This window comes from Cibotium barometz, chromosome 53, assembly GCF_041138505.1.
Source record: "Cibotium barometz isolate CiBa-2024 chromosome 53, ASM4113850v1, whole genome shotgun sequence".
Lineage (NCBI taxonomy): Eukaryota > Viridiplantae > Streptophyta > Polypodiopsida > Cyatheales > Cibotiaceae > Cibotium > Cibotium barometz.
Genome location: NC_141098.1, coordinates 14,964,678 through 14,991,384, shown reverse-complemented (window position 1 = coordinate 14,991,384; position 26,707 = coordinate 14,964,678). Strand labels below are relative to the sequence as shown.

General features: G+C 44.1%; 1 protein-coding gene across 1 annotated transcript in view; it reads right to left on the bottom strand.

Moving 5' to 3' along the window:
- The window catches only part of LOC147608339 (uncharacterized), a 31,262-nt gene extending 12,612 nt beyond the window's left edge, over positions 1-18,650 (bottom strand). The window contains 2 exon segments of the mRNA XM_086789426.1: positions 12,269-12,465; positions 18,563-18,650. Coding sequence (XP_086645552.1) covers positions 12,269-12,465; positions 18,563-18,650 — 285 coding nt within the window.
- Positions 18,651-26,707: the final 8,057 nt, after the last annotated feature.

The following is a 26,707-nucleotide window of genomic DNA, read 5'->3' as shown; positions in this document are numbered from 1 at the left end:
CTTGCATCCACCAGTCCCAGCCTTCAAATTTGCAATGTTTTTAATCTTCCTGCTTCGTTGTCTGTCTCCAAGCACGATTCTCTTCCTTCTTGATCTTGTCAACTCTTTTTTACTCTTTGAATGCTCCTCAATTTCATTCTGCAACTGCTACTCCAATTTTGCACGAATAGCTATCTCTTGAATCCTGGCTTCCTTTTCTTGTAGGTACATTGTTTTGTATGTTTCTGCAAATGCAGACTGTGCTGAAATATAACCAAGAAGTCCATTTTGTCCATCGCCTGCAAACCTCAGTAGTGTGGTTGGATTAACAAATGGAGGTGTAGAGTTTTTTACTAGACATTTTGGATATATACTTCCATCACACCATAAGTCAATATGTTGGAGCCCTTCTCTTCTCATATTTTCCCGTTGTTGAGCATTTAGCACCGTATCCTTTCGTCTTTTTTGTGCTGGAGCATATTGTTCTTCTAAGTCGATGTGAAGATGGTATAATCGCTTCTTCTGAGATTGTAACTCACTAGTATCGGCCATTTTTTGTGCTTCTGAGGTTGCAAAGTTGGCTTGTCAATCTCATAGTCTTTTTGTAACATGAATTGTGGAAGTGTGGCGGTATCCATACAATCATTAAGTTCAGTGAGATGGATTCTTTATGAGAGGCCTGCACACGTCGTCAAAAGAGATGCGAAATCTTCGAGAAACAAAAAAAATTAAGGAGATATGGGTGGTTGCAAGATGAGGTTATCTAGTTTCATGTCGTGGGCGCCCTTGGCTTTAGCTGAAAAACAGGCATTTTTTCAAGAAGAATAGCCAATCTCTCATAGTTAGCCAAGGAGTTTCACTTCAAGGTCTTCTAATGAAACATCATATGCAAAGTTGGGCACCTAAAACTATAATCTGATCGAATATCCAATAATTGCAAATCCCCTTTTCTTTGGGAACCAAGTTTGTATACAGGCCCTGCCCTAGGTTTAGACAGGTATAGTGAATGTGAGTAAATTGCCTATAACTTTTACATTATTACTCATACGATGTTCCCACTTTGCATATCACAAATACAAATAACATAGAGCTTAACTTGATTTATCGAGTAATTTTTGATGTGTTCTACTATTTTCTATATTATTTAAAAGATATTAGAATTGTTAAAAAAACATACTATTTTATCCTCCCACCACATCTACCATTTAAAATGCTCAAATTGTATGGATCTAGTGATGATTAGATTGGGAAAGATTAGTATAATGTGGGTATAAGATAAAATTACAAATCTAACGGTTTGATTTTTGTAGATTTACTTTGGAAAATTTATTATGACTGTCAGAGGCCCATTAAATCAATAGTAATTTAATTCTAGAAAATTAAATATTGAATCTTTCAATCTAAAAACTCAAGGGATCAATACTCTTGTTGCCATGAATTTATCAAAAAAAATTTGGCTTGATTTGAGTATGGGAAGGTCCATTTTCAATCCTCCCAAGTGAAAATTCCCATATTGTGTCCACTCTCCCCTTTTCAAGTCTAAAACCAATCCTAGTTAGGTTTGGAAATCTAGGCTTGGTAAACTTCACAGCTTAGGTTTCATTCCATGTGTGAGGCTTGGGTAGGCCCAAACCTTATATATGCATGCCACTTTATGTCCACGTGAGCATCGAGAGGATCCACATAAGCAGCTTGCCACCTCAGCTTGCCACCTCCATCCTCCATGTCAACATGGTCAACCTAGTTGACTCCCCACCTCATCATCCTAGTCATCATTAATGCCACATCATCTTGCCACCTTTGCATGCCACCTCGCACATGGTGACATGGCATGCCACATCATGGAATTGCCACATCAACCATAATAGTGCCACATGTCAAGAGAATGCCACGTGTCATGCACGCTTGTGACACGTGGCATCTCCTTCCCACCTCCCCTCTTTTTTCAAAAACATATTTTTGGAAAAGTTAATTTAGTAATTTAGAGAAATAGAATATAAAAATTTAAATAATAAAATATATGTAACTTATTAAATAAAAGAATTTAAAATCACTAATTTAAAAGGATTATATTTTGGGATTAGATCAATAAAAATATTATTAAAGATCATATTATTAATTTTAAAAAAAATAAATTTTTTATTTTTATATTTCTTGAAAATTTTTTATGTAGAATAAACCTTTGAATAAAATATGAAAAAAATACTTTATTTAAAAAAAGCAGTTATATAATTATAAAATAAAAGATTTCTTTAAAGATATATTTATATATCTGGTAATGATAAATATTTAGACTTGTTAATAAATGTTATAAATAATATTAATTTTTAAGTGGATAATAGTTTATCTTTAAATATCTTTATGTTTATCTTAGTTATCCAATCAATCTTAGATAGGAAATCCAATGAGATTTGAAGTGGATAACCTATTTTTCCTATATAATCACACATCTCTAGTACTATCCCACACTTATCTGTAGTACTATCCCATCATTGAGCCCTTATAATATTTTCTCTCTTAGCTTCCTTGAGAATGGGTTCTCAAAGTCGTAGGAGTCGGAAACGTGATAGGACTAGACTCCCCCCCATCCACCAAGTTCAAGAGGAGGAGAGGAGAAGGGTAGCTCGTGAGAGAAAGAGAGAGTGGAGAGCACGTCAACGAGCAACACCTTCCGTTGGCGATGATCCAAGCCTTGCTCCTCCTCTTCCACTTCCTCTCCCTTCGCCCTCTTCCCCCCCACTACCCCTTAGTTTAGATAATCCACATGAACCCGCCCTTCTTGAGTCCTCTCTTCTACAAGAACCCACCCCCCCTCCTTTGGGCACCCTTCGTGTGGATAGGAAAGAACTATCAAAGTCAGGGGCACATCGTCGTGCCCATGCAATCTTCCAATCCTATTTCAAAGACCTCACGTCTTCATCACAGGCATGTGTGCTTGATGCTTTGATTGATCTGCCCAACATGGCCAACTGCAGGGCGCTTTCCGACATTGGAGGTCGAAGAGAGAGGAGAGCTGGCATGGCGGTGCTACAAAGTGTTCGTCATTCCTATATAGTTAACAAGAAGAGGAACTCTGCGGACGCTTTGGCTGCTCGACGGGCTATTGTGGCAGCCATAAGTAGCTCCCAAATGAAGGGTAAGGTTAGTGCCACATCTCGCATCCTTTCCATAGCACCACACGCACTTAGAGTTGGGTCTATTAGGCGACAAAGTTTAGATGCCAATGAGGTTGGTGCTATGTGGGCGAGTAGTGGTCGTGTAGCTAGGCATGATCGCCTACTAGATGAAACCACTAGAACCTTGATAGAAAGTTTTTGGGAGGAGAATTGTCGTGCATCGCCAGTTTTCAAGAAAGCTTTGCGTAAGAGAGTGACAAGAGGAGTGTTCATTGAGCACGGTGCTTGCTTTCTTGAAATGTCCCAAACTGAGTTGTATTCTCAGTTTGTGGCTTCGTATCCAGAGCTTAAAATTGGGCAAAGGTCATTTGAGGGGTGTAAGCCTTGGTTTGTGAGGTACTCACGTCAGCGTGACACATGTTGTTGTCGCTACCATGTTGAGTTCAATCTTTTTTATGATGTGTTCCGTTCTCTTAGTGGGCATAGAGAGTTGCCTCGTAGTCCACGTGATTTCATCCACTCTCTTTTGTGTGCACGCACGGAGGATGCCCAATTCCATAGGATGCCTTGTGTGGAGAGCAATTGCACATCATGTGGTTCACTTGCACATCTACAGATGGTAGATCTTGATGCAAGTGACCAAGAGATAGTGGCATGGCAACGTTATGAGTATGTGACACACCAGGAAGTTGCAGCTCGTGGACAAACATACACCACGTTGTCACTTCACAGCCACATTTAGGGAGCAGATCTACCCCTACATACGGCACAGTCATTGTGCCAAGTGGCAGGATCGTCAGTTCCGAGCATGCCTAGCAGAGTTTCCTATTGGTGTGGTCGTCTCTGTGATTGATTTTGCAGAGAACTACACTTTCACACCTTTTCAGGAGATACAATCTGAGTATTACTTCTCAGAGCAGGTAATGGTTATATTTTGTAATATTTGTTTTATGTTTGAGCTTCATTACTTAATTGATTTTTTGTGTCCTAAACGTATGTATTGCTTCCCTCACCAGGTTGCTATTTTGGTCCACATTAGCTATCGACATGCAGAGGCTCATGTAGATGGGATAGCGAGTACCCCCAAGACCCGTGTCATTATTCGAGAGTATCATTTCTATATCAGTGATGATCGTTCACATGATGCACATTTTGTGCAACACTGTTTTCGTCTCCATGACGATTTTTTAGGAGATTGTGGGATCAGACATGTCCAGCGATGGGTTTGGTCGGATGGTTGTGGCGCACAGTTCAAGTCATCACGTCAATTCTATTGGCTCTACAGGTTGTACTTATGGCTTTCTTACATTTACAATTAAACTAAATTCACTAGAACATCTTAAAGAAAACAATAACTAAGACTATCTTTTATGGATTTATAGGTGGCATGTGCAGTCTAGTATCCCAGTGATTTGGTCATTCTTTGAGACTGGTCACGGGAAGGGTGAGCATGATGGTGCAGGCGCGTGTGTGAAACGTGCCTTGAGGCGTCATCAGCTGCGACAGGATGCTCAGCGGTTCAGAGATGCGGGCCACGTAGTCGAGTGGTGCTCCCAACATTTGTGTGGGAGTGCAGTATCATCGTACCCCAGACGTGATGCTCGGATTGTCAGGAGATTTTTTTGGCATGTGGATGGTGGCACGATTGACCGCAGAGCCTCCCATGATTGTGACACAGTACCTGGCACCTTGGGCTTACATTCCATCAGGAGCACGTGCATGGCGGCCCCCACGATTTACACACGACGGTTTGCATGCTTCTGTGGAGCATGTATGGATGGCGATTGGTCACATTGTGCCTCGAGAGGATGGGCAGATGCATGGATACAGACATTCCTCTCCCCCGAGCATCCTTCACATCCAGTGGTGTCTGATGAGCACACAGGTCCTGCGTTCATGGTCAGTTATGATGACCTGACAGATTTGCTACAGGAGGGTGATGTATTTGCTGTTATTGCCAGTGAGGGAAATAGCGAGGGAGTAGACTACTATCTGATGAGTTGCACTAGGCCAAAGTGCATGCTTGACCAGGATACAGTGGATGATCATGGGTTTTCTTATGACGCCCATAGCATGATTGTGGCAGGCCGGTTCTACCAGCAGATTCGACTTCATCGGGGGAGTCTTGAGTTCCAGCAGTGGAAGTGGGAGTTAGAGGCATTTCAGTTCTCTCATCTAGTGGTTGCTACCAGGCTCACTCTTGTTCGAGTACAGAGCCGAAAACACAGTTCTCACCCTCGTTTTCGGCTTCGAGTGGATGACCATGAGAGCATTCTAGAGCAGTTGAGAGCTAGAGAGGGTGCTGCTGACTAGATCTCTATCTTGATAGTGACTAAACTCAGACTAGCTGGGTTAGCTCACTTACATTGTACTTAGATTTTTGGGCAGTGACTAACCTCAGACTAGCTGGGGTAGCTCATTTTCATTCTGATGTACTTATTTGATGTTTATATCATTATGAGTTTTCTCATTATTGAGTATCATTACATTTTAGTTGATGTTCTTGATTTTATTATATTTTTTAACACTTTGGCTATCATATTGTTTGTTGAAAATCTCCATGCCATCGTACCCAAACATGCTCGTATGGTGACCAAACTTTGCAAGCATGGGGAGGGGACCCACCCCCACATGCTTGCAAAGTTTGGTCCCCATCAGAGCATTTTTGGATTGGCAATTAGCGCCCAGTGCGGGTTTTTCAAGTCTCTTGGTGCTTAAGAGGCCATGGAAAATCCGGGCCTTCCCCATACCATCGTACCCAAACATACTCTGATGGGGACCAAACTTTGCAAGCATGTGGGGGTGGGTCCCCCCCACATGCTTGCAAAGTTTGGTCACAATCAGAGCATGTTTGGATTGGCAATTGGCGCCCAGTGCGGGTTTTTCAAGTCTCTTGGTGCTTAAGAGGCCATGGAAAATCCGGGCCTTCCCCATACCATCGTACCCAAACATGCTCCGATGGAGACCAAACTTTGCAAGCATGTGGGGGTGGGTCCCCCCCACATGCTTGCAAAGTTTGGTCACAATCAGAGCATGTTTGGATTGGCAATTGGCGCCCAGTGCGGGTTTTTCAAGTCTCTTGGTGCTTAAGAGGCCATGGAAAATCCGGGCCTTCCCCATACCATCGTACCCAAACATGCTCCGATGGGGACCAAACTTTGCAAGCATGTGGGGGGGACCCCCCCCCCCACATGCTTGCAAAGTTTGGTCCCCATCGGAGCATGTTTGGGTACGATGGTATGGGGAAGGCCCGGATTTTCCATGGGGGTCCCCCCCACATGCTTGCAAAGTTTGGTCCCCATCGGAGCATGTTTGGGTACGATGGTATGGGGAAGGCCCGGATTTTCCATGGCCTCTTAAGCACCAAGAGACTTGAAAAACCCGCACTGGGCGCCAATTGCCAATCCAAACATGCTCTGATGGGGACCAAACTTTGCAAGCATGTGGGGGGGACCCACCCCCACATGCTTGCAAAGTTTGGTCCCCATCGGAGCATGTTTGGGTACGATGGTATGGGGAAGGCCCGGATTTTCCATGGCCTCTTAAGCACCAAGAGACTTGAAAAACCCGCACTGGGCGCCCATTGCCAATCCAAACATGTTCTGATTGTGACCAAACTTTGCAAGCATGTGGGGGTGGGTCCCCTCCCCATGCTTGCAAAGTTTGGTCCCCATCAGAGCATGTTTGGGTACGATGGTATGGGGAAGGCCCGGATTTTCCATGGCCTCTTAAGCACCAAGAGACTTGAAAAACCCGCACTGGGCGCCAATTGCCAATCCAAACATGCTCTGATGGGGACCAAACTTTGCAAGCATGTGGGGGGGACCCACCCCCACATGCTTGCAAAGTTTGGTCCCCATCGGAGCATGTTTGGGTACGATGGTATGGGGAAGGCCCGGATTTTCCATGGCCTCTTAAGCACCAAGAGACTTGAAAAACCCGCACTGGGCGCCAATTGCCAATCCAAACATGCTCTGATTATGACCAAACTTTGCAAGCATGTGGGGGGGACCCACCCCCACATGCTTGCAAAGTTTGGTCCCCATCGGAGCATGTTTGGGTACGATGGTATGGGGAAGGCCCGGATTTTCCATGGCCTCTTAAGCACCAAGAGACTTGAAAAACCCGCACTGGGCGCCAATTGCCAATCCAAACATGCTCTGATTGTGACCAAACTTTGCAAGCATGTGGCCAGGAAGTTGCAGCTCGTGGACAAACATACACCACGTTGTCACTTCACAGCCACATTTAGGGAGCAGATCTACCCCTACATACGGCACAGTCATTGTGCCAAGTGGCAGGATCGTCAGTTTCGAGCATGCCTAGCAGAGTTTCCTATTGGTGTGGTCGTCTCTGTGATTGATTTTGCAGAGAACTACACTTTCACACCTTTTCAGGAGATACAATCTGAGTATTACTTCTCAGAGCAGGTAATGGTTATATTTTGTAATATTTGTTTTATGTTTGAGCTTCATTACTTAATTGATTTTTTGTGTCCTAAACGTATGTATTGCTTCCCTCACCAGGTTGCTATTTTGGTCCACATTAGCTATCGACATGCAGAGGCTCATGTAGATGGGATAGCGAGTACCCCCAAGACCCGTGTCATTATTCGAGAGTATCATTTCTATATCAGTGATGATCGTTCACATGATGCACATTTTGTGCAACACTGTTTTCGTCTCCATGACGATTTTTTAGGAGATTGTGGGATCAGACATGTCCAGCGATGGGTTTGGTCGGATGGTTGTGGCGCACAGTTCAAGTCATCACGTCAATTCTATTGGCTCTACAGGTTGTACTTATGGCTTTCTTACATTTACAATTAAACTAAATTCACTAGAACATCTTAAAGAAAACAATAACTAAGACTATCTTTTATGGATTTATAGGTGGCATGTGCAGTCTAGTATCCCAGTGATTTGGTCATTCTTTGAGACTGGTCACGGGAAGGGTGAGCATGATGGTGCAGGCGCGTGTGTGAAACGTGCCTTGAGGCGTCATCAGCTGCGACAGGATGCTCAGCGGTTCAGAGATGCGGGCCACGTAGTCGAGTGGTGCTCCCAACATTTGTGTGGAAGTGCAGCATCATCGTACCCCAGACGTGATGCTCGGATTGTCAGGAGATTTTTTTGGCATGTGGATGGTGGCACGATTGACCGCAGAGCCTCCCATGATTGTGACACAGTACCTGGCACCTTGGGCTTACATTCCATCAGGAGCACGTGCATGGCGGCCCCCACGATTTACACACGACGGTTTGCATGCTTCTGTGGAGCATGTATGGATGGCGATTGGTCACATTGTGCCTCGAGAGGATGGGCAGATGCATGGATACAGACATTCCTCTCCCCCGAGCATCCTTCACATCCAGTGGTGTCTGATGAGCACACAGGTCCTGCGTTCATGGTCAGTTATGATGACCTGACAGATTTGCTACAGGAGGGTGATGTATTTGCTGTTATTGCCAGTGAGGGAAATAGCGAGGGAGTAGACTACTATCTGATGAGTTGCACTAGGCCAAAGTGCATGCTTGACCAGGATACAGTGGATGATCATGGGTTTTCTTATGACGCCCATAGCATGATTGTGGCAGGCCGGTTCTACCAGCAGATTCGACTTCATCGGGGGAGTCTTGAGTTCCAGCAGTGGAAGTGGGAGTTAGAGGCATTTCAGTTCTCTCATCTAGTGGTTGCTACCAGGCTCACTCTTGTTCGAGTACAGAGCCGAAAACACAGTTCTCACCCTCGTTTTCGGCTTCGAGTGGATGACCATGAGAGCATTCTAGAGCAGTTGAGAGCTAGAGAGGGTGCTGCTGACTAGATCTCTATCTTGATAGTGACTAAACTCAGACTAGCTGGGTTAGCTCACTTACATTGTACTTAGATTTTTGGGCAGTGACTAACCTCAGACTAGCTGGGGTAGCTCATTTTCATTCTGATGTACTTATTTGATGTTTATATCATTATGAGTTTTCTCATTATTGAGTATCATTACATTTTAGTTGATGTTCTTGATTTTATTATATTTTTTAACACTTTGGCTATCATATTGTTTGTTGAAAATCTCCATGCCATCGTACCCAAACATGCTCGTATGGTGACCAAACTTTGCAAGCATGGGGAGGGGACCCACCCCCACATGCTTGCAAAGTTTGGTCCCCATCAGAGCATTTTTGGATTGGCAATTAGCGCCCAGTGCGGGTTTTTCAAGTCTCTTGGTGCTTAAGAGGCCATGGAAAATCCGGGCCTTCCCCATACCATCGTACCCAAACATACTCTGATGGGGACCAAACTTTGCAAGCATGTGGGGGTGGGTCCCCCCCACATGCTTGCAAAGTTTGGTCACAATCAGAGCATGTTTGGATTGGCAATTGGCGCCCAGTGCGGGTTTTTCAAGTCTCTTGGTGCTTAAGAGGCCATGGAAAATCCGGGCCTTCCCCATACCATCGTACCCAAACATGCTCCGATGGGGACCAAACTTTGCAAGCATGTGGGGGTGGGTCCCCCCCACATGCTTGCAAAGTTTGGTCCCCATCATAGCATGTTTGGATTGGCAATTGGCGCCTAGTGCGGGTTTTTCAAGTCTCTTGGTGCTTAAGAGGCCATGGAAAATCCGGGCCTTCCCCATACCATCGTACCCAAACATGCTCCGATGGGGACCAAACTTTGCAAGCATGTGGGGGGACCCCCCCCCACATGCTTGCAAAGTTTGGTCCCCATCGGAGCATGTTTGGGTACGATGGTATGGGGAAGGCCCGGATTTTCCATGGGGGTCCCCCCCACATGCTTGCAAAGTTTGGTCCCCATCGGAGCATGTTTGGGTATGATGGTATGGGGAAGGCCCGGATTTTCCATGGCCTCTTAAGCACCAAGAGACTTGAAAAACCCGCACTGGGCGCCAATTGCCAATCCAAACATGCTCTGATGGGGACCAAACTTTGCAAGCATGTGGGGGGGACCCACCCCCACATGCTTGCAAAGTTTGGTCCCCATCGGAGCATGTTTGGGTACGATGGTATGGGGAAGGCCCGGATTTTCCATGGCCTCTTAAGCACCAAGAGACTTGAAAAACCTGCACTGGGCGCCCATTGCCAATCCAAACATGTTCTGATTGTGACCAAACTTTGCAAGCATGTGGGGGTGGGTCCCCTCCCCATGCTTGCAAAGTTTGGTCCCCATCAGAGCATGTTTGGGTACGATGGTATGGGGAAGGCCCGGACTTTCCATGGCCTCTTAAGCACCAAGAGACTTGAAAAACCCGCACTGGGCGCCAATTGCCAATCCAAACATGCTCTGATGGGGACCAAACTTTGCAAGCATGTGGGGGGGACCCACCCCCACATGCTTGCAAAGTTTGGTCCCCATCGGAGCATGTTTGGGTACGATGGTATGGGGAAGGCCCGGATTTTCCATGGCCTCTTAAGCACCAAGAGACTTGAAAAACCCGCACTGGGCGCCAATTGCCAATCCAAACATGCTCTGATTGTGACCAAACTTTGCAAGCATGTGGGGGGGACCCACCCCCACATGCTTGCAAAGTTTGGTCCCCATCGGAGCATGTTTGGGTACGATGGTATGGGGAAGGCCCGGATTTTCCATGGCCTCTTAAGCACCAAGAGACTTGAAAAACCCGCACTGGGCGCCAATTGCCAATCCAAACATGCTCTGATTGTGACCAAACTTTGCAAGCATGTGGGGGGGACAGACTTGAAAAACCCGCACTGGGCGCCAATTGCCAATCCAAACATGCTCTGATTGTGACCAAACTTTGCAAGCATGTGGGGGGGGGACTTGAAAAACCCGCACTGGGCGCCAATTGCCAATCCAAACATGCTCTGATTGTGACCAAACTTTGCAAGCATGTGGGGGGGGGGGACCCCCCCCCCCACATGCTTGCAAAGTTTGGTCACAATCAGAGCATGTTTGGATTGGCAATTGGCGCCCAGTGCGGGTTTTTCAAGTCTCTAAGGGTCCAATGTGAAGGGTCTAATGTGAAAGGTCTAATGCTTAGTGCTAAGTAGCACTAATGAAGCTAAAAACAAAGCTAATGGGCTCACTAATACTAATCCAAATCAAGAGAGCAAGAGAGTGAAAACGACTTGTGAAAATGAGGCAAAAAAAAAAGTTTTCCGGTTTTATAACCTCGATCGAGGTTCGGAAACATCATGCAATTTAGGGTTTGCAAGATTAACGCTCTGGATATTAGGGTTAGTGCAACATACGGCCAAGATACACACCTAATTCTAGGGTTGGGAAAGGATCGACGGCTGAGATTTGATATTACTATCTCGTTCGAGGTAAATGGACAGCCACGATTTAAAGGCATCACCACGACAAGGTATCTCGATGGTCAAGATTCATTATATACCTCGATCGAGATATTTAAACGACCGAGATCGCATCTTCCAGCGTACGTGAATGGACGGTTTAGATTGCTTTTCCGTATCTCGATCGAGATAATTGGACGGTGGATATTGCATCTACGTATCTCGATCGAGATATTTGGACGGTGCAGATTGAATCTCTGTATCTCGATCGAGATATTTGGACGGCTGAGATTTGAACTCAGTATCTCGATCGAGATATGAGGACGGTGGAGATTGTATCCGATTACCTCGAACAATGAATGGTCGCGATTGGATGTATATTTCTCGTTCGAGATACGTGGACGATGGAGATGTGCTAGTCAAATATGCCTACGGGGATACAGCGTGGCCCTGATGTGGATCCGAGTGGCATAGATATCTCGATCGAGATATTGTGGTGGCGGTGACATGTATTGGTGACATGGATGACGCCTGGAAACCCGGACCTGCTAGCGTGGCATTAGTTGGCATCTCGATCGAGATATGTCGATTTAGGCTCGGGAGGCACGTTTCGTCTTTTGATTCGCGGCAATATCACGATCGAGGTACTCCGCCCGAGATACATGGATGTCCCAATTTTGGAGAGAGTGAACGAAAGTGAGTACCCTCATCTTGCAACCACCCATATTTAATGCAAAATTGTGTTAGTTAGACAAAAGATTATCTTATTCTTTTCTGAACTGACAGTTCAGTGGTCCTTACTGACAGTTCTGAGCCACGTTTTTATATTTTATTATTTTTGAGATCTTTTAGGAGAGAAATAAATCGAAAAATAGTGAATTTCTTACAGGGCCCCAAAATGAGCTCCCTTTTTCCCTAATGCATCCATCCCCATTGTTAATTTATCAAAGTGTTGCACCATAGATTGGCATATCTTCCATTTCTTTCGTTCATCTACCACCATAGTATTTCTTTTAGTCACCATGTTCATCATTCTCGCTCGTTGCTTTTGCTTTTGAAGAGCCCAGTATTCTCTTATTGATTTTCTACTATTCATATTAGCTTCAATTTAGCTTCTATATTCAAGGATATTGAGGTGCTAGCCATTTCTTTAATTTGCACCATTATTGTATTACTTTCAAGGACTTCAATAGTGTTGTACTTTTTAGTAGTGTTGATCTTTTCAGTCGTACTTTTTTTGCAACATGAAGACCATTTTTAGTACTTTTTAGCAGTGGATGAAGTACTTTTCAGTAGTGCTGATGAAGAGCTATTGTGTGGTGATTATGCTACTTCTCAGAGTAAGCAAGTATAAAGTTTCATACTTGCACCATGATGCTTCTAGCAATGATAAAGTACTATTGAATTGAGCTGCTAGCCATTTCTTCAATTTGCACCATTGTTGTAGTACTTTCAAGGACTTCAGTATTGTTGCAGTACTCTTCAGTAGTGTTGTACTTTTCTGCAGTACTTTTTTTGCAACATGAAGACCATTTTTTAGTACTTTCTAGCAGTGATGAAGTGCTTTTCAGTAGTATTGAAGACATGTCATGTGGTACTTATGCTACTTCTCAGCATAAGCAAGTATAAGGTTTCATACCTGCATGATGATACTTCTAGCAATGATAAAGTATTTTTGAATCATATACTTATAATCAAATGTTTCAAATGACCTGCACATAAGATCTATGACAAAAGATGAAAAGCTCTAGAGACTATAGGAAGAGAGACATTCATTCGTGTTGCAAGAGAGACCTATAGCAAGAGATCAAAAGCTCTAGAGACTGTAGGAAGAGATACCTTCATTCATGTGGGTACTTAACTAAGGGAAACGAAACAAACTAGACGAACAGCTACTAATAGTCTAGACCTGTAGCATAGCTCGCTCGCAAAGAGAGAGAGAGAGAGAGAGAGAGAGAGAGAGAGAGATAGAGAGAGAGGCGCCAAGAGAGACCTGTAGCATAGCTTGCTCACAGAAAGAAAGAGAGAGAGACCTTCATTCATGTGGGAAGAGAGACCTGTAACATAGCTCGCTCACACAAAGAAAGAGAGAGAGATAGGTCTACTTTTAGTAAGTTGCATTTATGTGTGTCGTCAGACTAACTACTACTAAAGAAAGAGAGGAGAGTAGGGCTACGCTAGGTCTATTTCCAGCAAGTTGCATTCATGTGTGGCAACTAACCTTTGTCGAATCGCCATGCAATTACTAGCGTGACTAGCAACGTGAATTTGTAAAATTTAAACTTTTTAGTATTTTTCAAAGCCTACTTTTAAGCGCCACAGTAAGTTGCATTTATGTGTGTCAGACTAACTGTTACTAAAGAGAGAGAGTGAGAGAGTAGGGCCACGCTAGATCTATTTTCAACAAGTTGCATTCATGTGTGGTAAAAACTAACCTTTGCCGAATCTCCATGCAATTACTAGCATGACCAACAACATGTTAACCCAATTCTAGGGTTAACAAGATCTACCGCCATTATCTTACATCAAGGAGTCACGATAGATATACCAAAGGGTCATACATTCAAGATATGAAGCAATGGTGTCCAAAGTTACAACTTGGACGGGCGCCCGTAATGGTGTGACAGAGTATTTATGGGCGATTTTCGCTTCAACAGCGTGTGGTAACAAGATAGGATGAAGAGTGATGTACTTCATAGATATATTATGAGAGTAGTTATTGTAATAGCATTAGGTCTCTTATGAGCCTAAAGTGCCTGACCGACCAGTGAGTGTGAACACTTATAGCCATGTATATAAGTGAATATCTCTAATAATACAACATACTCTCCCATTGTGCAATTGAGTCTTGCTCTTGCTAATCATCTTGCTAATCTCTCTCCCTAATGCATGCTAGTGAGTGTGTGTGAGTGAAGTGAGGTGAGAGGAGGGATGAGTACCCATAGTGCAACGCGGAAGTGTGACAACACTCACGGGAGGCACGATGGAATTGCTTCTCAAGGAGTTGTAGAGCTTGGAGACCTCAAGGGTTACAAGCTCAGCCATTGGAAAGATCCTCACGACAGTTGCGGTTCACCAAGTAATCTCTTTTTGGATGTGTTTCAAGGAGGGTTAGGGTGAGCCATAATACAGCGTGAATTTGTAAAATTTAGACTTTTTAGTACTTTTCAAAGCCTACTTCTAGGCACCAAAAACTGATGTCCTTGACATTCCTTTTTCCAAGCGACCTATACGCGCTTTCACCCTTCTGTACACGTTCTGTTGCTGCCAACAGCCTGTAATTGGTTTTACTTGTGTTGATTTTACTTATGTTGGTGTTCTTGGTGAGTAGATAGATCATACGCAGATAAAATGTGAATTGCTTTTGCAATGATGGGGAACATGCCTTCGTATGGCCATGTTTCTGTATGACCCCTCACTAGATGCAAAGGGTAATGTCCATACAAAACCTACCGAGGCACACCACCCATGCCACCTTTCATGCATCGTAGCCCAACTGATCCCGTCTTGCCTTTATACGCGGGCTCTCATGCAACGCCCAAGCCCTCAAACAACAATGGGCCTCTGTCTACCTCTAACTACCCGCAACCCCTCCACCGACGGGGGGGGACCACTACTTGCCTGTGTTGCACTCATTCCCTCCACTGAAGGGAGAGCTCTGCTTGCTTCAGTAGATGACACCCCTGATGACACAAGGGGTTTTTCTAGCCTTGCTTCCAATGCATTCCCTCTACATGTCGATGGGCCAGCCTTTACAAATACCCCTTGAGACACCTCTGTCGTGCCCATCATTATGGATGATTTCTAGATCGACTCTCCTCATGCAGTCAACCGGCTGGGGATAGATTTCAAGCTCTCGAGCTTGTCTTCTAGCGACGTGATATTTCAGCCACGGCCCCACCTCGTTCTTCGCAGGCCCCACCGGCACCGCTTCTTCACCTAAACTTACACTGCTTCTTCGTGACGCAATGAGCAGCCAGTCAGACCTCACCTATTGCTATGACTTCGGAAACATGAGCAGAGGAATGGCTTCAACGCTTCTATGCCCACCAGCATTACTACCTCAAGTACCACTTCTACGCCCAGCATTTCACTCTCACGGCTCCGACCTCTCTGCGCAAGAAGAAAGGCTTGTGGCTAGCAATCATGCAAACTCTTCACAATCATAACATAGACGTTGTCAATGCCACTCTTCTACACAAACAGCGAGACTGATTTCCACTGCATATATTGCCAGGTAACGCCAACTTAATAATTACGGTCTTAATCCACCTTAATCCTTGTGTCGTGGTTTAGGTCTTCGTTAATCGATGTTTATGCAACTCGAACGCATGGTAAACAAGTCACTGCTATGAATTGACTCAGTTAATTAATGCTGATCCAGCTGAAATGTTCACTCTCACGCCCAGCTTCAAAGAGGAAGAAAAAATAGAACCATAGATATTTTTTATTTTTGTTGACAAAAAGAAATATATTAAAGTGTCATTTATTTTTGTTGGAGTAGCGGTAGCACATTACATTTATTGCGCCGACCTCCGACCTCACCAGCAAAATGAGTCTAGTTTCGTTTTTGAAGAGTCAACCTCTGACCTCACGTGCTCACAAGCACAATGTTCAAACACCTCCACCTGGTTTGTTTGATGCAACAAATCTTGTATGGGAAACCTCTTTGAATCCTCAAATCAAATTTTGACATCCAGTAAATAGCATACATTCCTTGGGATCGTATGTATGGCTGACTTCAAACACAGCGAGTCTATCACATCAGATTCCCCCACAAATTTTCGAATACATTGGAAGAAAAGCAATGCAGTAGGCTCATTAAAATTTCCGACCAAAGATAGTTTCTTGTCATTGATTGGGTAAGTTTCAAATTAATGCATAACTACGCAGTCATGACTTTCTTGGTTTTAAAAGTACAAAATCCAACTTTGTTTTTTTATATCACTACATCATGTGTGTTTCTATTAGATATTGGTGTGTCTTCGGTCCCTTGGATGCTCATGATGACGAACCGTCTACAAGAGCCCAAAAGCGAAGAGTGGAATCACAATCCTATGCAGTTGGCTGCCAATTGTGCTTATAGCCATGGATATGTCGTTTAAATTACATACAATACCAACATGTCGATTCAAAGGGTAATGTATGCCATGGCTCGCAATACACGAGACCTGCCTCAACAAGGTTGTGTTTTGCTCCATGGCTATCCGGATGCAACGATACGATCATGGATTTGTGACATGCTACATAAAGGATTCGCACCCCAAAAAGTGTTGCAACATCATATACATTTGGTGCAAAGCAATGCAAAGGAAGGGAACCTTCAGGCAACTCGAGATACTTTCCTTACACTGCGAGACATCCTTAATGTTGTAAGCAAGTTGGAATGTATCACACTTCAAACTGATCAAGATGATGCACGCAGTGTACACAATTGGGTATTGGCAAATAAGAGTCAAACTTTTTTCTATCAATTGTTTGACGAATCCAAGGGACAACCATTTGTTTTGGGAGTCCAAACTAGTTGGCCACTTCACATGATGAAGACCCATGGTCATGACGGTTTATTGGCCATGGATGCTACTTTTGGAACAAATAAGTACAAGGTGTGTACTCATTGTTAAGATTCTAATAATGCATTTCATAATACTTCAAATTTTGGTATTACTATTAACAAATTGATGTTTGTTGTAGTTCCATTTATATACCTTGTTGGTATTTGATGCTCATCGAAATGGTGTTCCAGTTGCGTGGGCCATCACATCGTCTTGCTCCATGGTTGATATCAAAATTTGGTTAACTGCTTTGAGAAACCGGATTTTTGATGCCAATAAGTCTTGGCAACCCAATGCTTTTATGGTGGATGATGCACAAGCAGAAATCCAAGCTATCAAGTGAGTTTGGACATGTGTTTTTCCACTGTTGCAACATGTGTCTTTAACATGTGATTACACACGTTTTGAGTAATGCAACTTGCTCCTCTTATGACATATTTGGTGCACGGAGGTGTTTGGGACACCAGTCTACCTACGTCTTTGGCAGGTTCGACAATCGTGGTTGAAAAACCTGATCAAGAAAGTGTCAGATGTTTCCACTCGAGCTAAAATGTTTAGATCATTGGGAGTAATCATGAACATGCAAAGCAAAACATTGGCACACAAGCAAGTAGTGAGAAGGAGGCCATAGGACTTCTGGAGACATATTTGGAAACATACAAGGACCAAGCATTATTCATCAAATACTTCAAAGAGCAGTGGATGAATTCCATAGGTAACATTTCATGCTTCATATCCAAGTTGTTCTAATGAAATGTTCCACATTAAATATTCACGTACCACTGTGTTTGTGTTCTTTTTGTAGGGATGTGGATCCGAGCAAGTGGGAATTTACCAATGACCGATGTTCGGCAGGCGTGCAGGGGACCATGACCATAAGTCATGCACAAACTAAAAGCAGGCTGCACAGTGCAGGTACTGAGGCTGTATAACTATCCCCGAGCACGCCATTCCTTGAAGCTTGGCATGCGTGCTCCACACCCACGTACAAGATGCGCACTCTTCTCTTTTCGTTGCTTCAACCTCCCACTCCCACTCCCTCCATCGAATGTCCCTGGTTCAACCTCCCACTCTTCTCTTTTTGTTGCTTCAACCTCCCATCGTATGTCCCTGGTTCACGTATTCGACGCCATATGTAACGTTAATTACGATGCGAGCATTTTCACATAATGTCCACAGGACATGTTTTTTTTATTGTCAATAAAGAATTGTAAAAAGAAATGAACCCTCTAGCGAGAGAGAGAGCATGCCTCCCATGGGTCAAGTAGGCCCAGTACCTCTAGTCTAGCAAGCGAGAGAGAGAGAGAGAGAGAGAAAAAGTGAGCATGCCTCCCAAGTTGGAAATCACGAGGGATGAATATTTTATTATTGGATAAGAGTTGGTTCTTTGTTAATTTATACTATTTTGACAATTGTAACAACATACTATTTTGAAGTTCCAAATGCTTCTTGGTCCATATATAAGGGATTTCTAGTAGGGGAGAGTTTGTGCGTTTTCTCTTCAAAATCTATAAACCACAAACATGCATTTTCCCTTAGATTTTAAAGCAATGATTTTGAGCCCCCTATATATATATAGAGAGAGAGAGAGAGAGAGCATGCCTCCCATGGGTCAAGTAGGCCCATTACCTCTACCAATGAACCCTTTAGCGAGAGAGAAGAGAGAGAGAGAGAGAGAGAGAGAGAGAGAGAGAGAGAGAGAGAGAGAGAGAGAGAGAGCATGCCTCCCATGGGTCAAGTAGTTGGAAATCATAAGGGATGAATATTTTATTATTGGCTACTCTACGAGTTGGTTCTTTGTTAACGTATACTATTTAAACAATTGTAACAACATACTATTTCAACAATTGTAACAACATACTATTTTGAAGTCCCAAATGCTTCTTAGAGCATGCCTCCCATGGGTCAAGTAGTTGGAAATCATAAGGGATGAATATTTTATTATTGGCGACTATTGTAACAACATAAGTAGAGTAATGATTTTGAGCCATGCCTTTGAGAAATGATTTGAAAAGCAAAAGTGGATATGAGAAAAGGTTGCATTCCTTTCCTCTTCCAACTAACATTTAGCCACCACGATTTTAGCAATGCCTTTGAGAAATGATTGTAAAAGAAAAAGTGGATGTGATGAAAGATTGTGTACCTTTCCTCTTTCAATTTGAGGCAGTCAAATCATTGAACCACAATGGAGTGGAGGATCGAACAAGCATTTTCTTATATTGCTTTTAAAATCATAAAACAAAGTAAACACCTCTAGAAACATATGTGTTTGTATGTGTGTGCGTGGAACATTTATCAATTTAAATATTTATCAGTATGGAGATATATTTATTATGTATTATTTTTACCAAGCCTAAAGTTGACCGAAAGTTGCATCTCTTAATTTATGTGTAGCTTTCAAATCAACTTATCCTTGCAATTCTACATCAAGTACAATTCTACATAGCTCTAAGAAATTTTCTAAGTCATCACAATTCTACACTTATCACATAGCACTTAGAGTTTTTTGAGTGTTGAAGCAATAAACCTGCATCCCTTTACAAGTGCACTATAGGTCCCAAGATGATTAAGCATTCTTACACCAAATCAAACCAAGGGAGGCATATGGACATTGATAGTGAAGAGGAAGATGAGGAGGTAGAAAACTCCCATCACTCCATCTAAGGAACAGATAAAGCAATGTGAAGAGTTTGGAGAAGAAACGGTCCTCATGTAAAGTCCATAGTAACAATGGAGGCAAATAGATCATTCTCAATGCATGTACATATGTATGTATGTATAAGCGGGATGGAGCCAATGATATATAGTCTAGACACAATATGTAGCAACATAGAATCCTAGTACAAATAAAGGCAAGGTGAAAGAAGATCAAAACAAAGAGGTGAAGATATTTAAAGATATATGCGAACATAGTAAGTGTTAAAAGACATGGTGTGAGCTTAAGCTTGACAATGAACCACACAATGGAGATGGTTATCACATAAGCAAACTCACATCACTAGAGCAACACATGCGACCACTTAGATAAGAATGAGATGTAACCAATGAGCAATATAATGTACTCAAGGTCACCACAAAGCATCACATAAACACATGCTAATGAAAATGCGAAAGAGGAGAGTATTTCCACAAAGGACCACTTAGTATATTAGTCACTAAGCAAGTACACAAAGCATGGGTATTACACTCTCCACTTAGCTCTTTAAGAGTGAGTAGCATACCTTATTTATATAGGCTCAAGAGAGGGGGGCACCTAGATAGAGCCTATGAATCTCTCCACCTCTCTTCGATTTCTCCACCTCCCTTCGAGCCTATGAATCTCTCCACCTCCCTTCGATTTCTCACTAGACTCACCTAAAAGGTGATGCCACAATCAAAGGAAAGTATCTACTAGACCTACACTCAGTTACTCTAGTAAATGAGCCTTCCAACCTTAAAACAGACAATCTAAGGTACCACTAAGGATCTCACAATAAGAATGGATGCTAGATCACATATTTTCTAACACCCTCCCTTGATCAATCATCTATAGCACGCAACGTGTGCTTGGATCAAATCTACCACTAAGATAAAAAATGCCCCACGGGCTATAAAATGTCATACTACATAACAATTGCTAGAATAATGTGTCAGAGAAGTTTGCCTCCTCCTTCTCTGGTTGCTTATCCTTGCTCTTCTCTTTCTCCTCTTCATCCTTCTTTCTTTTGAAGCAATCTTTGATGATGTGGCCCCTTTTTTTGCAATAATAGCAAGTCTTGGTCTTCTTGTCCTTGACTGTACCGGAATAGGCATGCTCCACTGGAATTGGTGTTGAAGAAGCTGAAGCTTTGGAACCCTCCATGCAGGTTTCCTCCAGAATGAGGGCAGAAGTTACTGAGGTAAGAATATGATTGGTTTGATTGGCTATGAGTGAGACACATTGCTCATAACATGGAGGCATGGTGGAGAGCAACACATAGATGGCCTCCTCTTCATTAATGGTAACACTTGCACCACTGACTTGATCAATCATACATCGAATGTCATTGACATGAGAAGCAACACTAGTTTTGCCATCCTTTTCCATCCTATAGAGTTTCTTCCTTAAGAAGAACCTAGTAGCTACATTGGCTTGCCCCCAAAGATGGACTTGAGCTAACCCATGAAAGTCTTTGTTGAGCTCACTTGATGGATTTGGCTATTATCTAGCCCACAAATGATGAGGGATAATGCTTTGGAGTCTAAATTGGTCCAGTTGCTAATGAGTTATGGATCTCTATTTGGCCTCTTTTTAGTGCCATTAACCACTCCCCACACGTCTTTTTCTATGAGACATTTGCATTTTAATGCACCAAGTATGGTACTTGGATCCATCAAATTTATCTACTTTATCAAACATCTTTCCCACCATATTTGCCATGGTACTCAACCTCTCTCACACACACACACACACACACACACACAGTGTTCCCAATTTATACAAATAGGGAAGTCCTTTATAGCTTGAGGACTTTACAATGGAGCTTGTCTTTCACCCAGAAATGCTCTACTCAAGTATCCCTTCACCAAATAAGTGAAGATGTGTACACATAAACTTTGAACACTGCAGGTAACTTGTCTCTGATTTGGTCTTAAAACTTGTCTTTGATCCTTTGGCTAATGCAATTTGGGCTTTATTTTTAGTCCAAACAAGCAACCAAGGTGAAAGGTCGTAAGCAGGCAAGTGCAAAGGGCTCAAATGAATTACAAAAAGGGAAGGGTATGCACGTCTGGCTCAATGGAATTATGAGCTGCAAATCAAAGCAAGGCACCATCTCGCGCAGAAGAGGATGCTACTTGGAACCCTATTCTTTCAATTCCACTGTCGTGAGTACATGTGTGTACCTTGCACGCAAGGCTTAGAATTCTGGACAAATTGTTGATGCTCCACATCAATTATGCTTGGAACATGGAGCCAGAGTCACGGCGAGAACAGTGCATCCAAGAGCTTGAAGTTGTTTTATCATCCGTGGGGCTTCACGCAGGTGCTGTCACCCTCTCTAAGGATCGCAAAAACCCATCAAGTACCCAAGATAACCCTAATAAGATATGTATGGGTGGTGCAAAAGCAAGACACCTGCTCTCAAACTATGGTGAGGCTCAAATCCATACACATTTTGAATTATGGAAGCAGATTTGTGATGTAACAACCTATCGAGGTAATGAGACGACACTAGGATTGAAGCGTGCACATGTGTGGGAAGCTTGTGATGAGATGATGAGGCTTCTTGAGCGCTCGTATCTTGATGAAGCAGAGATAGCTACATTCAAGACTTCGATTGACAGATTCACAGAAGAAATGATCGATGCTTGGGGGGAAACTCATATAACACACTACATGCATATTCTCTATGCGCACAGTTCCTTCTTTCTGAATGAATATGGGTCTCTTGCACTCTGGAGCAACCAAGGCATGGAACGATCACATTACCAAGCCAAGGCGGCCTATTTTAAGAACACGGGTCATGGCGGTGGGGCAAGGTTCGTAGCAATGCGTTTCAGGAAATGTTCAACTGGTTTTACCGTGCACTTACTGGGAGAAAGGCCCAAAAGCGAGCCGGAAATTTGTCTTTGAGGCACAAAATCATGAAGGTGGTAGGTGCAAGGCAAAAGAGAAGGGTGCAATGCGTCAATGGCATGTGAAAGAGCGAGGCAATGGCACAGTGGTCGACTAAGAAATGGCCGCGTGTGGTTACCCACCCAATAATTCTTGTTCGCCACTTTTTGGCGCGTTCATTGTAAATTGACTTTTTTGTAATTTTGGCCCCCTATAAATATCAAAGTGAGTTTTATTGTCATTTTTAAAGTCTTGACTTGTGAGCTCTCTCTCTCTCTTCCTCTCCCCTTGACTCTCTCGCGCGCTCTCTCTCTCTCTCTCGCTCGTGCACTAATATCTCACGCACATATAGCCCCCAAATGATCCTCCCTCCAATATGCAGGATGACATTTTCAAAGACCTTGGGCCCTTACCGGTGGCACATAGAACTAAAATCCCAAACATTTACCCACAAGCCCAAATGGATCTGGAAGCTGAGCGTGTGAGGCTTGAGCGAGAGGCCCAAGAAGCCTAAGAACGCCAAGAAGCGGAGAGATTACAGAAAGAAGTAGAGGACATGGAAGCAGCTGAGAGAGCAAAAAAAGAAGCCGAAGAGACCGTCAGAACACAGGAGGAGGATGAGGCAGCAAAGAAAGCACGGGAGGATGAGGCAGCAAAGAAAGCACAAGAGCATGAGGCTGCCAAGAAGGCAAAAGAAGACGAGGCAGTTAGGAAGGCGGAGACAGATAAGAAGGCTGCAGAAGAAGCTCAGGCTGCTGTGCAAGTAACGAGAGAAGATTAGCATTCTTTGCTGCGGAGGAGGATTGGCTTAACAGACAAGCACGCAGATTTGTTGCTGACCTGCGAATGGCCGGATACGAAGATGACACAATTTTGGAAGCAGCTATACAAGGTCTTCGAGCAGAATATACAAAGAGGAGAAATGAAGACACAATAGAAAGGGAGCACCTGCCGAGTAGTAGGATTCTCAATGCAATGTTAGACAGAGTCTTGGCTCATGCACTTGGTAAAGGAAAGAGAAAACTCTCAACTGAGGAAGTAGAAAATAAGAGACAGAAGCTTGAACGAGAAGCCAGGGCAGCAAACGCACGGAGGCTTCGTGAGGAAAGAGAAAGGAAAGATGAAGAGGAGCGAGTAAGGAAGGAGGTAGAGCAGAGAGCAGCTCAGAAGACTCCATCTGCAAAGGCAAAGAAAACTCCAACACCTGCAAAGGCTAAGAAGGGGAAAACCATTCCTAAACGCACAGAACCCCCTTCCGATAACTTCCAAGAGCAGCGACAAAAGTTCAAAAATGACACGCCAGCTTGGACTCGCCACGCGCAAGCACCACCGCCCCCAATAACGCAGAAGAAGCAAAGGTGGAGACCAGGGACAGTTGCCCTTAGAGAAATTCACAAATATCAGAAGAGCTGCACACCAATTATTCCAAAGGCACCTTTTGTGCATCTCGTCAAAGAGATTATCCTCGACCAGTGTCGGGATGTCAATCGTGTGCAAGCGGCGGCACTAGGCGCTCTACAACAAGGTGCCGATGATATTTTGGTTTCGCTTTTCCAAGACGCGGTTTTGTGCATGGTGCATGCAAAACGTGTCACTCTGAAGCCATCTAATCTTCGTCTAGCTAGGCGTATCCATGGAGACGACGCTCTCTTTCACTAGATAGGAGAAGCCTTTATAATGCAACAAATCCGTGTTTTGTAATCTCAATTTGATTAATGAAAAACCATGTCTATTTTCAAAAAAGTTATTTTCTATTGCAAGTGATTGTCGTCTTGTCAAGGTAATTGTAGTCTTTTGCATGTAATTATTGTCGCTACGTACATTCGACCTCATGTGAACGCTCGTCTGCCACCACCCGTTCGACTTTGGCTCGACTCGACGGGCCGATTTCTCCTGTGTATGGCCTCAAAAGGGTAGATCAGATGTGCGGGGTGTGTCGGGGCCGACGGGGGGGGCCGGTGGTCGCGCCGTGGAACTTGTGTGCCACGGAGCGACTTTGGCACACAAGTTCCACGGCGCGACTTTGGCCAAAGTCGCTCCGTGTGGCACACAAGTTCCACGGCGCGACCACCGGCCCCCCCCCCCCCGTCAGCCCCGGCGCACCCCGCACAGCTAAAGTCGCTCCGTGGCACACAAGTTCCACGGCGCGACCACCGGCTCCCCCCGTCGGCCCCGGCGCACCCCGCACATCTAGCCAAAGTCGCTCCGTGGCACACAAGTTCCACGGTGCGACCACCGGCCCCCCGTCGGCCCCGGCGCACCCCGCACATCTGATCTACCCTTTTGGGGCCATACGCAGGAGAAATCGACCCGTCGAGTCGAAGTCGAACGGGTGGTGGCAAACGAGCGTTCACAAAAATTGATTGAAACATCATGACACGACATGACAACAACATATAAACACATCAAGAAGATAAAACTTAAAATCAGCTCGACAAACATCTTGATGTCATTAATTGTTTGATTTTCACAAAAGGCAAATGAGTACATTGGATCTAGCCAACTCGCTTGATGAGCTTGCTGAAAGCCTCGTGGGTGAGAGTCTTTACCGATGGTTTGTCACCAATGCATTCGGCTATCTCTTTGGCATCAGTGATGCCTTGTCCAAGGCTAAGGCCACAAAATCCTAGGAAAGACCCCGCACTTTTATCACCAAAGCTATAGATAGCTACTTCCCTATTTACAAGAATACATTTATGGGCATTTTGGGCTATAGGGGCTTCAGACAGGATGGCGCTTAGGGCTCTGCACTTCAAAAATTCAGCTTGCGCGTCATTTGAAAAGTTGTGAATCACGCGAAGCATCTCGGCATTGAAGCTTGGGATGTAGTGCCATAGCGCAGCATCTTTTCCCTCCATCTCCTTTCGTGCTCCACCCTTTCGGCTTGCGAACCAGTCCATTTCTCTTGCGGTCTACAAAGTAGATAGAAGAATGAGTTGACTTCAAAAAATTACAAATTAAGAGGGAAGAAATTGGGTGTACTACCTCAGTGGCATCATCATGATCCACAAGGTCTGCATCACTAATATTGATGCTCCCGAGACTGACGGAATCCGAAATGGCAAGCGGCTTGTGAGGGGCAAAGCTAGTTTCTGGCACACTCTCGTAGAAATCCTTGCACTGGGATATTTGTACAAGAGTCTCTGCCACAAGGGACTCTATATTGAGGCATGATTTTCTGGGAGCACAAGCACCTTTGTGACATCTATGGAACTGAAGTCAATGCGGATGTCATCATCTTTGGACGGCTGTTGTGTGTCTCGCATGCCCGCATACATAGCAATGACTGAGAGAGTTTCATCCTGGTGCAGCCCGAGGACATGGGCGATGTCATCCAAAAATAAGAACTCTACACCTTCTACTATGATGTGGTGTAGAGTTCGCACTTCGAGCTTTGGAACTTCATCCATGACATCGTCCCCTTCGATGTCCCGTTTCACAGCCTCAGCTTACGGCTCTTCCGCCAGAGTCACAAGTGCAAGAGATGCTTCTTGCACTGGGGTGACAATCTCCTCCTTTGGGTCAGCTTCCTTGATCAAGAGATAAGGTGTGGCTTTCTTTGGAGGAGTGGCCTTCCTCTTTCCCTTGCTTTTCTCTGTTCCCTCCAAGATCAGGAGGGCAAGCGTCATGTCCCACCTCAAAAAACTTGTGCCGATGTTGCCCATTCCAAGACCTACCAGGTTATCTTCTTCCTCCTCCCTTAGATATGTGCTACTAAGGCCTTTGAGGAATCTTGCAAGCCTGAACCTGAAATTTTTGTCCGCTTTGTAGGTATGCTTGATAAGATCCACAGGCACCCAAGTCCCCTCCTCGTCTTCAAAGTTGACACAATATTCAGCCATGTATGTGTCCATGTAGCTAGTGAACGCCCCAAACACATCATTATGGAGTTCGGCGGTGCCTTCCATGTCAATAGACGTCTGAAAGATGGGTGCAAGCTTCTCGATCAAGTGACCGAGGTCAAGCTTGTGCAATTGAGATAGGAGAGCTTGGGCGGGGGTGGCCATGCTTGAGTAGCGAAGAAGGCGAGGGGACCGCAAAGATGCCGAGAGTGAGGAGATGAACTCAAAGTGGCCAAAAGAGACTTATAAAGAGGTCTTTAAAACTTTTTTTATGTTTAAAAATTCACTTAAAACCTCCAAAAAAATAAAAACACGCGACATAACTTAAAAGTGCACAAAATTGAACGCAAATTGCGAGTAGCCAAAATTGT